This window comes from Gavialis gangeticus, unplaced genomic scaffold (genome assembly GCF_001723915.1).
Source record: "Gavialis gangeticus isolate Ggan-Ray unplaced genomic scaffold, GavGan_comp1, whole genome shotgun sequence".
In the NCBI taxonomy this organism is placed as follows: Eukaryota; Metazoa; Chordata; order Crocodylia; family Gavialidae; genus Gavialis; species Gavialis gangeticus.
This window is the reverse complement of record NW_017729003.1, coordinates 15,113,413-15,129,748: the sequence shown is the minus strand read 5'-3', so window position 1 is coordinate 15,129,748 and position 16,336 is coordinate 15,113,413. Positions and strand designations below refer to the sequence as shown.

At 47.7% G+C, this 16,336-nt stretch overlaps 1 protein-coding gene across 2 annotated transcripts in view; it reads left to right on the top strand.

Moving 5' to 3' along the window:
• The window catches only part of MYPN (myopalladin), a 106,614-nt gene that overhangs the window by 29,853 nt on the left and 60,425 nt on the right, over window positions 1–16,336 (top strand). For both annotated transcript variants that reach the window (XM_019507875.1, XM_019507874.1), the window contains exon 4: window positions 9,372–9,498. In XM_019507875.1, the coding sequence (XP_019363420.1) occupies window positions 9,372–9,498 (127 nt within the window). The remainder of the gene's footprint in view (window positions 1–9,371; window positions 9,499–16,336) is intronic.

The following is a 16,336-nucleotide window of genomic DNA, read 5'->3' as shown; positions in this document are numbered from 1 at the left end:
TCGGTATTAAACATCATTAGGTTTATATCCACCCACTTACAAAGCTTATCCAACTCAGCCTGGATCACTAGCGTATCCTCAGGTGTGGACACTATGCCCCAAAGTGTAGTGTCATTGGTGAACTTGGCCAGTGCACTTCTGACACCAATGTCCACATTGTTGATAAAGATGTTAAACAGAACCAGTCCAAGGACAGAGCCTTGGGGGACACCACTGGTCACGAAGCATCATAATGATTCGCTTCCATCGACTACTACTCTCTGGGTCTGACCTCAGAGCCAATTTCCCAGCCATCAGACTGTGGTGTAGCCAAAGCCACAGTTGGCCAATTTTTCCATGAGGAGATCATGGGATGCCAGACCAAAGACTTTTTAAAGTCCAGATATATGATGTCAATCTCTTCTCCTTTGTCCAGGTGATATGTCATCTGGTCATAGAAGGAGATAAGATTGGTCAGGCAAAACCTACCAATGAAAAACCTGTGCTGGCTGTCCCTCAGGATGTTGCCATCAGCCAGCTTATCAAGAAGAGTCTATCTGATAATTTTCTCCAGAATCTTACTGGGGATCTACTTTCCACCCTTTCTTGAAGATTGGTACTACATTGGCCTTCTTCCAGTCTTCAGGTACTTCACCTGAGCACCACGAGTTTTCGAATATTTCTGCCAATGGTTGGGCTATGACACCTACCTCCAGGGAAACTATTTGCAGCCTCCAAGGAAACAGTTATTTCCCTGACTATACTAGGTTGCTTACCTAAATTCAGCTTCTAAGTTTAAGTGGCTTGTGAATGATGAGATGCTGGGGTGGATGGAGCATCCCACAGAAGTGCAGGGGGCTCCCCAGCATGCTCAGCAGCAGACCTGGAAGTGAACCAGAAGCACTTCTGGTCCACTTCCAGATTCTTCTTCGAGCACGTGGGGGCCCTGTTGCAATATGACTGAGTATGAATGTGGGCCTTTACATCCCGTTCACATTCACTGGTTTCCCCCTTTCAAGGCTGGTGCCAGCCAGTTCAAATGAGTCAGTCTTTCTCTCTATTATCTCTCCTGTCATGACTTTGATGACCTAATTAATGTGGGGAGGGGTGATGACTCCCTGACCCAGTGTTGGCCATCACCTGCCCAGTGCTGGACCCAGTATACTCAATGAAACAAAACTTCTTGGTGTAAGAAGCAAAATTACAGGCAATTTGCCATCCATCCAGTGGTGCTTGTCCTGGCTGCAGCAGACTCAGATGCAGGCTCTCCCTTCCCGGTTCCTTTATCCATAAATGCTTGATCACCAAAGCTGCAATCGAACGTTTCCTTCTCCTTTTTTTTTCCTTCAGTAATTGATGCTGTGCCGGCTTAATTGACTGTACATGGCAGCAAATTAATGCAGGAGCAACGGCTTCCCCGAGTACGTGAGCTCCTCCAATCTCTCAAGACCATACAAGTCCTTTACCATTCCCGGGGACTTCAATCCTGGGCAGCAGAAAGGCATTCACACTATCTGCATGCCCTGACTCTCTCTCTCTCCTACTGTCTTGCGCCGTCCCCACTCCCGGGACTAGAAATAACCCTGGGCTGTTTAATGAGCCCAATCCGCTTCACCCAATAAGGTGATAAAATGGCGCTGGGGAGAACCAGGAGCTCCCATCAGAGTGTTGCCATGCCACTCCAGTTGGGCAGACTTCCCTGGCCAGGGGTCTGCTCTAGGTATGTAACTTTGTCCTTTTCACATACCTTCCTCCTTAATTCACCGTTAGGCGTATCTTCCTTTTGGATCGATGGGGAGGGCCTCATCTCTGAGGGGCCTGGTTCAGCTGACTCCTCTTCATAACATCTTGAAAAGAATTTGGCAACCGTATTATTTCTTCCCAGCTTATACATAATGTTAAAGTGAAAAGGCTGCAAGGTCAAAGCCCATTGGGTGATACTCGCATTGTCAGTCTGCTTAGTCATAAGCTACCTCAGCAGGGCATGATCAGTAATTAGGGTAAACTCACTCCCTAGCAAGTAATATAAAAAATAGTCGACACCCCCTTTGATGGCCAAACACTCATGCTCGACCATCACATACCTCTCTCCTGTGGATTCTGCTTCCAGGTGGCATAGGCTATGGGCCAGAGAACTCCATTAACTTCTTGCAAAAGAACAGTGCCTAATGCTCTATCCAAAGCATCCATCTGTAGGGTAAAAGGTGATTCCAAGTCCGGAGTCTCCAACACTGCCTCATGACAGAGGGCTTTTTTTGTCTTCTCAAATGTCTACCTTATTCCCTGCATCCCATTTAAGGGGGCCCTTACTCTTCCTTTGCAGTAAGTCGGTTAAGGGCACTGCGATTTCTGCAAACTGGGGTATAAATCGATGATAATACCCTGCTAGGCCTAACAACACCCTCAGCTGTCTGCAGTTCTGGCAGGAAATATAATTACACAAGGCTTCTACCTTGTCAGCTAACAGGCGAATATGTCCCTGACCTACCATAAACCCTAGGTATTTCGTCTCGGCCTTACCCAGGACACATTTCTTTGGGTTAGCCGTGAGCCCAGCTTGGCGTAATTCCTGCAGTACTGCCTTAACTGCTTCTAGGTGCTCCTCCCAACCTTGCATATAAATAATAATATTGTCTATGTATATGGCCGGCGTATTGTTGATGTGGGACCAACACCCACTCGATTAACCTTTGAAAGGTAGCTGCCACCCCATGTAGCCCGAAAGGCATCCATCTAAATTCATACAAGCCCCACAGAGTGCCAAATGCCATCTTGGCCCTATCTTCTCTCCACAGTGGCACCTGTGACACCCTTTTGCCAAATTCAGGGTTGAGATAAACCTGGCCTATCCCACTTTCTCCAGCAGCTCACTAATCTCTGAGGCATGGGAAAAGCATCAAATTGCGATATAGCATTCACTTTCCTGAAGTCCACACATAGCCGCAATGACCCATCAGGCTTAATCACCACCACAATGGGGCTGCGCCATGGACTTCAGGACTCCTGAATGATGCCCTGTTCCAACATTTTATTAATTTCCATCCGAATAGCCTCATATCTATAGCGGGGAATCCTCCTCCATTTTTATCTGACAATCTGTCCCACAGGAGTTATTATCTGATGAGTTATCCCTCTAGCACACCCTGGAATCTCACTAAAAATGTCTTGAAACTCATCCACCAAAGCCCTCAATTGTTGTTGTTGCTGAGGACTGAGTTGAACCCCAACCAAGACGATTATCCCCTCGGCACTCTGCTTTGGGTCCACCCCCACATCCTGACCAAACTCCCCATCCGGTGGAGAGGGGTCAATCAATAGACCCTCCTGGTCCCATCACTCCTTAAGAAGATTAACATGATATATTTGCCTTTCTTTGCTATGCCCCGGTTTATATACCTCATAATCAACTGGGCCAACTTGCCAAACCAACTCAAAAGGCCCTTGCCAACACCTTAGGAGTTTGTTCTCAGTATCTGGGAGTAATACCAAGGCCTTATGGCCTACTTGAATGCTCCTTCCCTGAGTCTTCTTGTCATAGGCAGCCTTTTGAGTACTCTATGCTACCTTCAAGTGTTCATGCAACAGCTCTGCCACCCTCTGCAAGCGCTGCCTTAATTCTTGCACATACTCTATGTGGTTCATGCCTTCCTGAGGTACTTCTTCCCAACCTCCCTCACCATGTCTAACAAGTCCCTTGGACAATGTCCGTATACTAAATCAAATGGGGCACACCCCAAAGACAACGGTGGTGTCCCCTGTGCCGCAAACAACAGCAGTGGAAACATCAGGTCCCACTTACGGGGCTCAGCTTGCACATACCACCACAACATATTTTTCAAGGTCCCATTAAACCTTTCCACTAACCCACTGGTTTGGGGGTGGTATACAGTTGTACACAGTTGTTTAATTTGTAGTACCCTGCACAGACTCCACAGAACCCCTGACATAAAATTAGACCCTTGGTCCATGACAATTTCCTTTGGAATGCTTACCCAAGAAATCCATTTTAGAAGTTCTTTCGCTACCCAGGGCCCAGTGACAGTTCACATGGGGACTGCCTCGGGGAACCGGGTCGCATAATCTATGATAACCAATAAATACTGATGTCCTGCGGAACTTTTAGGGAGGGGACTCACTACATCCAGCGCAATAAGGCAGAACTCAGCTCCTATCATGGGTATAGGCTGTAAAGGTGCTCGAACTGGCTTATGCATGCTTACCCTCTGACATGCCGGGCAAGCCTGGCAGAAATTCTTCACCTGCTCATACATCTTGGGCCAGAAGCACCATTTTGTTAATCGGGCTTCTGTCTTGTTATACCCCATGTGTCTGCCCAAGGAGTTATCATGGGCCAACCACCTAAATCAATATGGTATTAACAGTTGAGCTACCTCCTTACCATCTCGGGACCCTCTCTTTATCCTATAAAGCAACCCCCTCCTGACCTCAAATCTGAGCAGACTTGCGTAACATCCTGAGTCCACCACTTCCTCATCATTTTTCACCAACTCAGTCTCTTTGATGGTCCAGAACTCCTCCTCTACCTCTTGCACATTCTGGAATGACCTACTACAGGATAGCCGTTCCATGTCAAAGCCTTCCTCCACTGGATCATCCTCCTCGCTCCCTAATAGGCTGGCTTCGCCTACCCTGTCTCCTCTCATGATGTTTAATACCTCGTAGATTTCTCTCCAGTCCCGGCCCAGAGTCATCAGGTATGGTAAATCATGGGCCACTCCAACAGGTATTTCCCTAGTGGTCTCCAATACAGTAACCTGATGCACCTTCCGGGGGTAGTAAATGCTTTGTCCATGCATGCACGTCATCTGGATCAGAGTGGCCTTCTGCACGTATTCACCAGGTGCTAGGGTCTCGTGTATAAATGTGTGAGCATACCCAGTATCTATGATGGCTTCAAACCTCTCACCTCCGATCCATGCCTCCACTACTGGCCATGGCAATAGGCCTCTTTTAATCTCCTTCCCTATGCTACAGTCCATGGATTCCACACCTCCAGATTTCCCGGGGCCCAGAGTGGTACTCAAGTTTTCGAACAGGGAATGTACCACCTTAGGTACTGTCCACATCAAATTGGTGCAGTCTCAGGACATGTGCCCTCCCTTCCCACCTCGGAAACAGATCACTGAGTTGCTGTTGGGTCTCCGATGGTCTCATATCTCTCTACTCCCTGGTCTTGTGGACGCACAAAGTCTCAAGTACCTGGCGGCCTTCCCGTTCCAATCTGTAGGCCTTTCCCCTAGGGCACTGCTGAAGTTCTCAGCCAACCGCAGTGCCTTGGCTGAAGATACCAGCCGAGGCACTGCGGTTGGTATCAGACCCAATTCTTGGTTTCCTCATCTAGGTCGTTCAGAAACTGTTCTAGTAAGATCCAGTCCCAGATGTCATTCTTTGAACTTTCCACTGGCTTCAACCATTTGGTTACCAGGTCACCTAGACATTGCAGCAGAGCCCACGGCTCCTTTTCCTCTTTCTGGCCCTGAACACCTGCCAGTAGGTTTCTGGATTAATATCCAGGCAATAAAGGATTTCTCTCTTCACCTTATCATTATCCATGGCTTCGTCTTGTGCCATAGCTCTATAGGCTGCTTGAGCTTTTCCTATTAGTAACACTCCCAGCTGTCCAACCTAGAGGGATTTCTCAAGCCCAGCCACCAATGCTGCTCACTCAAAACTTTCCAAGAATACCTCTGGGTCATCATGTACTGACATCTTGGGTACTCACAGTTCCATGGCATTTCTCCAGTGCCATGCTTGTTGTTGGATCCAATTTTCCTCCAGGGCAAGCTGACGAGCCAACTGCTGTTGTTGTTGCTGGAGGACTTGCCCCATCAAATGAAGCGTCTGCTGGCTAGGGTCTGCTCCGGCTGCCACCGCTGCCAGTGATACCTCTCCATATAGTCAGCTTCCCCTTGGCCATCATCAGTCTTCTCGGCCAATGCACCACTTAGTCACAATATGACTCGTATGATGTGGGCCTTTACATCCCATTGACATTCACTGGTTTCCCTCTTTCAAGGCCGGTGCCGGTCAACTCAAATTAGTCGGTCTTCCTCTCTATTATCTCACCTACCACAACTCTGAGGACCTACTTAATGGGTGAAGGGGTGATGACTCCCTGACCCAGTGTTGGCTGTCACCTGCCCAGTGCCGGACCCAGTATACTCAATGAAACAAAACTTCTAGGTGTAAGAAGCAAAATTACAGGCAACTTGCCATTTGTCCAGTGGTGCCTGTCCCAGCTGCAGGGGACTCAGATGCAGGCTCTCCCTTCCCAGTTCCTTAATTTATAAATGCTTGATTGCTGAAGCTGCAATCAAACGTTTCCTTCTCCTTTTTTTTTCTTCAGTAATTGATGCCGCACCAGCTTAATTGACCGCACACGGCAGCCAATTAATACAGGTCTGCCGGCTTCCCCTGGGGATGTGAGCTCCTCCAAACTCTCAAGACTATGCAGGTATACAGCCCACCTGGGTGGTTCCAGGGGGTCTACATGAGCATTAGATCTGGGAGCAGTTTACTCATGAGTAAATTACTCGCAAATAAATGCTTTTGGGCAGGTGTCTACATGTGTAGGGAACCAGGAGCAGAATTGCTGCTAATGGCAGCAAATTGCTCCCGCTTCCTGGGGCCCTGCAATGGGCCCCTGCTGCCACCAGGGGGAGCTGTATGCACAAAGCACTGGGCCAGGCACCAATTGCATCTTGGGCGCGGCGGAGACACTGTGCCCTATCCTGCGGGGGCCGCCTGCTGCCGGGCAGGGACAATGTCTCCCTGCCCCAGCAGCAGGGAGCTCTTGGCCCCAGCATCCTAGTCAGGGCCAGGGGACTTAGAAAGAGCTGCAGGGAAGGGGCATGTCCCAGCCCCCAGTCTTGATCTGCCAGTGGGGCAGCTAGCAGCTAGCTCACTGCTAGCTGCCGCACCAGTAGATCAGGGCAGAGAGCTGGGACCTGTCCCACCACTGCAGCTCTTTCCAAGCCATGTGCCTCAATCACCTGATAGGGGTGTGGGACTGGGACCTGCCCCTGACTGGGACAGTTCCCAGCCCTTTTTCCATGACGGTGGGGCAGGGACTGGAGAACCTGTTCCCCACCCAGCTCCGTGATCGCAGAACTGAGCAGGGAACAGGCTGAGGAGCCTGTTCCCTGCTCAGCTGTGTGATTGTGTGGGCTACAAAGGACCATCTCACAGGATCATAATACATTCTAATTTATTGTACAGAATGTAAAGTTACCAATAAAATCTTAAATGCAAACTTTGAGTTATATGGGGTACTGGTCACCTGAGCATGCACGTGCACACACACACACACACACATGCACTCACTCATTCAAACCCATGTAATTTAAACCCATGTAGTACAGTGTATAGTAGCTGCTGTAATGATTGTGAGAGCACTGGTGTCAGTATATCTACCTATCCAAGGCCCTGGACTCTGCTGTCAATGGTCAGCTTCCTTCAAGGCGATGTCTTCTCCAGAAGGGGGTTGCCTGCTTGTCCTTCTGTCTCAGTAGGTCAGGTGCTGGATGAGAGGGTGCCACTGAGGGTCACACTTCAGTGCCTTTTATCCTTTTCTGACACACTTGTGTGATCCCCCAGCATCATCTTGGCTGCCCAATCTGGAGGTCGCTGTCCCACATGGGTCTTAAGTAGTGCATGACAGCTGTCAGTCACAGGGGTCTCTGCCCGCTGGTACCTGAAGTTTCCGGAGTCCGCCCTTCACTTATTGACTTAATGGCTGTATTGTTATGGGTACAGGAATAGTTAACAGGGTGGGTGCGCTGTCCCAGGAATCAGTTCCTTGGCTTGATTAGCCTAAAATGGCTTGTAGAGTAGCATTTTGTAATGCTAAGTTTCTCTAGATAGGTGATTGTCAATTAACAGCCAGAAGGCTCTTGCTTTGTCTTCAGTTATCTACTGACTCATCATACATACTCACATTCACTCAAGGGGGACCAGCCCAATACAGCAATACAATTCCAGTGATTACAATTCCAATGCATTCTTACAATAATAGTTCTAGTAATACAAGGTATGACTTTAATTTAAAGAAAAATACATTTGTTATAAAATTAAAAGGTATAAAATATAAAATACTGAATGCCAGGGTAAAGCTGAGACAGATGAAATATAAACATGCACTGTGAAGTAGTGAGAATCAAACACTGGGGACAGTAAATGAATTAGGTTAGATGCAATAGACTGATTTAGCATAAGGTTTAGACAGATATGGGAAATTTGCTTTGGGAAATAGTTTTTAAGCAAAGGGGGAATGTGTTCACCAGGATATATTTACAGCCATGTTTTCAATGTACCTTGGCTTGTCTTGTCTATTACAGGCGTTGCTTTAAAGTGGACATTTTAGTTCTTTTGCTTTCTTTAGTGACACTGAATTTAATTGATATGTAGATGTAATTTGTAGGTTTCTCCTACAGAAAGCTACTCCAGCTTTCTGGCTTGCTCTGACCCTTGCCACACCCATGCAATGAGTGTGCTAGGTCTCCGCCAATATTTAGAAGGAAAAAGAAATGCACAAAATGGGGGGTGCAAGCAAGAAGGAGCTTCTTGTTACAATTGCGTAGCTGGGTGCAAACAGGCTACGATCATGGAGCTGAGCAGGGAACAGGCTCCCCAGCCCCAACCAGCAGGGAGCTCCCCATGCCAGCTCCTTGACTGTGGAGTCAGCAGTGCTAGTTCCATGGTCCCAGCCCCCACTCCCTGATCATGATCTCAGAGCGTGGAGCTTAGAGCTCCCTGCTGCAGGAGCAGAGACATAGTGCCCACCTGGGCTCCCGTGGCAGAGCCCACCCTGGCAGCAGGCAGGTCCCAGGGGCAGGGACCAATCTTCAGCCCCCTGGGGGCTGGCTGAGTGGGAGTGGATTTGCTCCTGGTCAGGTATCTACATGAGCGCTACTGCACAGTAACTAATCACAAGTAAATTTGCTACTTGCATTTGCATGTAACAAATTTACTTATGATTAGCGAAGTTTACTGCACAGTAAGAATGTGCACATGTAGATGCGCGCACTTACTGTGCAGTAACTATGCTACTGTACAGCAAAGCATCTCATGTACATGCACCCTCCATGTTGTTTTTTGTAAGCATGTATGGTTAAATTAGCTATGAGAGATTACATTGGCTGTTATACAGCCTGACACCTATCTGTAATTCCATATTGCAATGTAAAACTTACTCTACATCAGTTTAAATTAAGCCAAGAACAATGTTGTTCATAATATAATATTGTAATACTATATGCATTCAAGGATATCATTAATATGAGATTAAATTACCTATGTAATACACGCCTTTCATCAGAGAAGCATTAGAATTAGAATTCACGTTAGAATTCTTTTCACTTAATATTTCACAGGGTCCAGAAACCAGCTGATGTGTCTTCGAATGTGCCATCTCCTGTTACGAATGCTACCACTACCCATCAAGAGCCACCTAAAGTGCCATCTCCAGTGGTTTGGCCTGTGTCAATACCTGTTCAGCAGGTAAGGAAGACACTACTCTTCAGGGATTATTTTAATAAAGAACAAAATGTTAGGAGTGCCTCTTTGGCCAAATTTTACATAAAATTCTTTTGTTTTCTGGAATTTAGAGAATTCTGGAATCTAGCAGTAGTTGCCTACACACAAGAATGCTATGACTGCCAGCTAAGTGTAAACACAGAGCAAAGAATGGAAACTTTTGCTCCCAGAGTACAAGCATCTATAAGCTACTGAGCAAAAGCAGCAGCTGCACTAACTTAGCCAGCAGAGGGAATCCAAGTGCACTCCAGACATTCCTTCTAGTAAAGGGCAGTTGCATATATAAGTCCATGCATTAAAGTCTTCACAGTGCACACTGACTTGCTCATATTCAGGAGTGACATGCATATCATAATGTAGCCTAAGAGTTCTCTTTTCCCTAAGAAAGTTCATTGAAGTAAATTTCTATTTAGCAAAACTGTTATGACTTGTGTTTATATATTATGTATGTGAGCATGTGTGTGTATAAATATTTGTGTGTGTGTGTGTGTGTGTATGTGTGTGTGTGTGTGTACACACACACACATATGCATACACACACGTACATGTGTGTGCGCACGTGCACAAGTGTGTGTGTGTGTGTGTGTATTTAGGATAACATTTTCATATTCTTGTTTAGAGTTTTTCTGATTAATTTTAGCTGACATTTTTCCCTCTTGTTGAAGGAGATCAGAATATTTGCTTTAAATGCAAACTCTTTCCCTCATTAAAATAAACAATTAGCTGTTTCATTTATTAAAAAATTGAGGAGATACAAATTAATTTTTGATGAGTAATTTGCTTGAAATGTTCAGTCTAAGCTTATTTTCCTATTTTTTGCTATGAGTGAAAGAGAGCTATTTATGTAGCCTGACATTTTTTTCCACCCAGTTAGTAGTACATTGTACCTACAGAATATAGAAGACAGCTTCCATGAAATAGAAATGGTGGAATCTTATTTACTACATTTTATGGCTTTGAAAGGTGAGCAAAAACTAAACCAGAAAAACCTGGTTGAATTCAGTCCCTGTTTGCAATAATAGAGTGCTTGTACATGTGATGGGGGTTTAATCCCCAAGCTTTTATTTTATGTCCTCTAAATTGAAACGGTGGGTTTTTAATTGAAACCCACCATTTCAATTTTTCCATCATGTTATAGCAAGGAGCCCGATCCTTTCTTTTTTTTTCTTTTTTTGGTCAGAACTGGAGCCTACCTGCAGCCAGAGGGGGAGCTGCCAGTGAGCCAAGCAGCCCCTGAGCTGCAGGCGGCCCTGGTCCTTCCCTCTGTGGTACCGATGCCCTCCCAGGGCTGCCCAGGTGGGCTGCTAGCAACCTGGGGGCTGCCCCAGGTTGGAGGCAGAACCTAGCCTGATCAAACTGTTCCCCATGCTCACATGCTGGAAGCCTGCTGGGCACTGCTCCCCAGGAGGGCTCAGGGAACAGATGGATCAGGCTGGGTGCTTCCTGCAAGCCGAGGCAGCACCAGCCCGCTGGCAGCCTACCTGGAAAGCCCTGGGGGGTGCTGCCGATGCAGAGGGAAAGACCACCCCCCCACACAGCTCAGGGGCCACTTGGCCCACCAGCAGCTCCCCCTGGTCACAGGCACACCCTACCGGGGAAAAAAACAAAGTTCAAGTCTCTTGCTGTCTTCAGCAGTTGCCTGCTGAAGGCAGAAGTGGCAAGGGGGCTGATATTACTTTTTTTATTATTTAGTGGACTCTCCCACAGCCAGGGGGCAAGCTAGCAGCAGGCCAAGTGGCTCCTGAGCTGCGGAGATCTGTAGTCCTTCCCTCCATGGCAGAGGCACCCCCTGGAGCCACCCAGGTGAGCTGCTAGCAAGCAGGTGCTGTCCCAGCTCGGAGGCAGCACCCAGCCAGATCCAACTCTTCCCTGAGCCCGCTGGGGCTTTCAACGCCCCATGCACTGTCCCTGTCACCTTCCTGCCATCTAGGACTGCCCAGAAATGGGCTGGCTTGCCCCTGGAGCAAACAGGGAAAGTGGTGGAGATGGTGCACAGTAGGGCTGTGCAAAGCTTTGGTCCCTGATTCAATTCAGGGAAGATTCAGCCCGATTCAGTGGCTGAATCTCTGAATCCAAATCAAATCAGAGGACCCTTTAATCTCTCTGAATTGAATCAGAACCCTCCAAATCAATTTGGAGATATTCAGCGATTCAGGCACAGACACAGTTTTAAATGTTTTTTCTACATACCTCTAGGTAGCAGGTGGCTTGTGAATGCTGAGATGGTGGGGAGGATAAAGCGTCCCACGGAAGCGTGGGGGGCCCCCCAGCGCGCTTGGCAACAGACCCAGAAGTGGACCAGAAGCACTTCTGGTTCACTTCCGAGTCTGCCACAGAGCGCACGCTCCCCCCCACCGCACACCTCCAGCTCGGTGCCTGGTGTTTCCTGGGACTGGGGGGGCACCCCAGATCCCCCCATGGCTGATCAGCGAGCCAGAGGAGGTGCAGGGGGCCCCCCTGCATGCTCAGCGGAGAACCCAGAAGTGGACCAGAAATAGTTCCAGTCCACTTCCGGGTTCGCTGCTGAGTATGCAGAGGGGGCCCCCACACTCCTGTGGGATGCTCCATACAGTCCAATATTGCAGCATTCATGATCCATGCCCAGTACCTTGAGGTATGTAAAAAAAATATTTAAAGCTGTGTCTATGGCCGAACCACCGATTCTCCAAATCAGCATCGAATCTTCAGATTCAGGTTTGGCCAAATCGAAGCAGGGACAGTGATCTGAATCAACTAATCAAATCACTGTCCCTGATTCAGGCTGAATCCAAATCCAAATTGAATAGGGCCCATTTTGCACACCCCTAGTGCACAGGGTGCTGGAAGCCTACCAAGCCCACACTTCCCCAAGCCCACCCAGGCTTCCAGCACCCCGCCCACTATCTCTGCAGCCTTCTCCGACTACAAGCACACCCAGCCACCCTTCTGCTGCCTCCTCACACTGTCTCAGGGGCAAGCCAGCCTGTTCCTGGATGGTTCCAGGCAGTGGGAACAGTGCACGGGGTACTAAAAACCCTGGCAGGCTTGGGGAAGAGCTTGATTTGGCCAGGTGCTGCCTCCAAGCTAGGACAGAACCTACCTGTTTCCAGTCCACCTGGGCGGCCCGAGGGGGAGGGGGGATGCCACCACCACAGAGGGAAGGAGCAGAGGGAAGAACTAGCAGAGACAGCTCAGCCCACTGGAAGCTTGTCCCCCAGTTGTGAGAAAGGCAGGCAGGCTCTGCAAAAAATAAATAAATAAATAATGTTTGAGCCCCTCACCACTTTTTGCCTTCAGTAGGTGCCTGCAGCAGCAAAATGCCTGCTGAAGATGGAAGCGGCAAGGGACCCAACTTTTTTTTTTCTGCAAGGCCTTCCCGCCTCTCCCACAGCTGGAGGGCGAGCTGACAGTTGCACTGTTGCACTTTGCAACATTGCAAAGTGAACTACATCCAGACGTAGTTTCATTTGCAATGTCATTTAAAAATCCCCAAACTGGTACAAGTGTAATGCGTGATGCCATTAAGCCACACAAATTACATTTTTGTCACATGTACATTGTGACATCCATCACATGTACAAGTGCCTGCATATGTCAGATTTAACCCCAATTAAACCAGAGTTTTTCTGGATGCGCATGATGGTAATGGTAATTACACAACAGAATCATGATAGCTATACATGTTACAGACAGCCCATAGGGATCCTATACAAATTAGAATGGTGTAAAATTGTTAGGAAAAGTTTTAGATTGAAAAGTATCTACCAGCCCTGCTCTTTTAAATGATGTGGGTCCTCTCTTCACTTTTGTTAGCCTTTTTAAGTTCTCATAAGAAATTACACTGATGAGGGATATTTGTCTCATCAGGAGACAAATGCCAGCTATCACTTATGGCTGTCAAGCAAACAAGGTTTCCATTCTATGATCCTGTCAAGCAATGCAGACAGAAGAACATTTCTAAGATTAAACTGATGGGTTTTCATTCAAATATCATTGCTTGGGAAACTGTCTCAATACATTTTTTAATCTCCAGACTCCAAAAACTTATAGTATTCATCTTTTTTTTCCCTAAGACTTCAAGGGCCATATTTCCAGAAGTAACTTTGTGCTTGGCATTCTTAAATTTGAGTTAAACACACATTGGATATATGGTAGGGCTGTGCAAAATTTTTGCCAGCTGTTTTGTTTCAATGCTGTTTCAATTCGTTTCAAGCTCAAAACAGCGAAATAGAAATGAAATGAAGGGCTTCAAAAGAGCCTCAAATGAAACCAGGGCAGCTGAAACGTTTTGAAAGTTTCAGAATGTTTCTAGTTTTGAAGCTAAAGCTGGGCTTGCTTGCAGGGAAACAGAAAATAAGGAGAGGGAGGGAAAAATAAGGAGAGGGAGGGGAAAGGACTGCTCTGATATTGACTGTGTAGCTGGTCAGTGACTGTGATCCTTCCCTGAGGTCCCTTCCAATCCCAGTGCTCTGGGGGAGGGATGAAAAAAACAGCATAAAAAGCAGCATTGTTTGAACTGAGATGCTTTTTGCCTTGGGGTCAGTTACTGAGCTGTCTTCCAGCAGCTCAGTAGCGTCAGACAACAAATGCTACCTTTCATTTCCTACTTGCTAGCCTAACAAGTGGGATTCATCAATACCTTTTGCTTTCTATACCCTTTTATTTTATTATTATATTAATTAATTCCTTTCAATTTATTCTTCCCCCAAAATCCTGTTTTTGTTTTTGTTAGTCTATTTGGATTCTTTTAAAATCTGCTTTATCTTACAGTGTGCATTCCGTTCACAGTGCAGGGAAGCACAGCATAATTATATTGCATATTATAGTATAGAATTTATATAGGAACACATACATATATTTTTTATTTATTACATTAATACATACTACATACATTACATAAATACACATACATATACAATTATCTACATATATTAAATAAATCAGATAACATTACAGAATAACACACAGATTTTCCAGCACACCAAGGTGAAGACAAGACACTATGAAACACACCACAAAGCATGCTGGAAAGGCAGCTGGCAAGCCTTCAGGGAGGGGCAGAAGAGGGGGTAGAGGGAGAACTGTAAGTTCTCCCCTCCCCCCACCCCAAACTGAGACGCAGGCTCTTTGCTACAACAAGCAGTCATGAGGCTTCCACTAGTTGTACAGGCAGCAAGGAGAGGGAAAGAGTGCCAGTGCCACTGCCTGTGCCTGAGTCTGCATCCCCTCCAAGAGCACCAGCCAAAACCTGCCCCCACCACTACCACCACCACCATGATAACAAGCAGCAGCACCGGCAAAACAGTCTCCTCTACCCCTATTTCACTTCCCATGCTGAGCCTTTCATTGCCAGAGGAAGAGCTGGAGCTGGATCTGAGTGCCCTAGCAAGGGAAAATCTGGGGAAGGATGGGGGAATTGGTTGCGTTTCTGCTGCACACCCCTCAAGTTTCCCCTAGAGCCAGGTCTCCTTCCCCAGAAGGCACTTCACAGGAGGTTAAGGTAGAGGTTGCAGAGGCAAGTGGCTCAACTGAGTCTGCTCCTCCTGTTGCTGTGTCTCTGCCTGCTAAGGAGGGGGGAAAGGCAGCATCCACACATGCACCCACACCCTAGAAGTGAGCAGGTAGTGTGGTCTGGGATCATTTCGAGGCAGCAGATGATCCCACATATGCTATCTGGCTGCACTGCCAAGGCAAAACCAGCCGGGGCAAGGGAACGAAACACATGAGCACCACGGGGATGCCGAGGCATCTCTGCAGGCACCACCCCCTTGCCCTTGCTTCTCCTCAGCCTTGCACCAGTGGGAGCATGCCAAAAAAGAAGTCCCCCTCTCACTCCAAAGACCCCCTCCCCGCAAAGCAGAGGCAGGCTACCCTGGAACAGTGGGAGAAAGGCGGACAGAAAGGGGGTGGGGCATTGCAAGGGCGAGTGAGATCACCTAGCCCACTGGGGAGATGCTTGCTTTCAATGGCCAGCTCTTCTCCTTAGTTGAGCAGCCAGGGTTCAGGCAGCTCATGGCACTTGTGGCCCCATCATACAAAGTGCCTGCACACACCACCTTCAGCAGGATGTTGGTGCCCTCCATGTATGAGGCATGCACATATCCCTGCTGAGCTCCTGTGCCAAGAAAAACTTGGAGGTCTGGCCTGAGGCTATGGGGAAGGAGGAGTCCCCAGGTCCTGGGCATAACCTCTAAAACTGCACTCTGCCAGGGTCAGGAGGCCTGGTGGGACTGCCAGTGGCACAGTAGCCCCAGGAAATGCCATGACTGAGGATCCACCTGGTGAAAGGTGGGCAGGAGACATCATAACCTTGAGCCACCACACACACGCACACAGTCCTGAGGTTTGCTGGTTGCAGTGGCATCGTGAGGCTCCAGGTAAACTGAGCTTAGCTGCCTGGGATGCCAGCTTTCGGGTTGAAAAACCCTTCATCAGGCTGAGGAAGCACCTGCAGCTGGTGTGTGTGTGCTCTTCCTAGATGGAATCATAGACTCATAGGGCTGGAAGACACTCCAAAGGATCATCGGGTCAAGCCCCCTGCATGAACAGAAAATTCATCTGAGGTCAGGTGACCCCAGCCAGGTGACCATCCAGTCTTCTTTTGAAGATCTCCAGGGTAAATGATTGCACCACCTCTGGGGGGAGTTTTTCCATAGTCTGGATACCCTAGTTGTGAAGAAGTTTTTCCTAATGTTCAGCCTGAAACTATCTTCCAGGAGTTTGTGACTGTTGTTTCTAGTTTTCCCCCAGGGCACCCAGTTGTTCACCGAGCCCCTGATGTATGCCTCTGATATAGCAGTAAGCCACAATCAGGTCCCCTCTC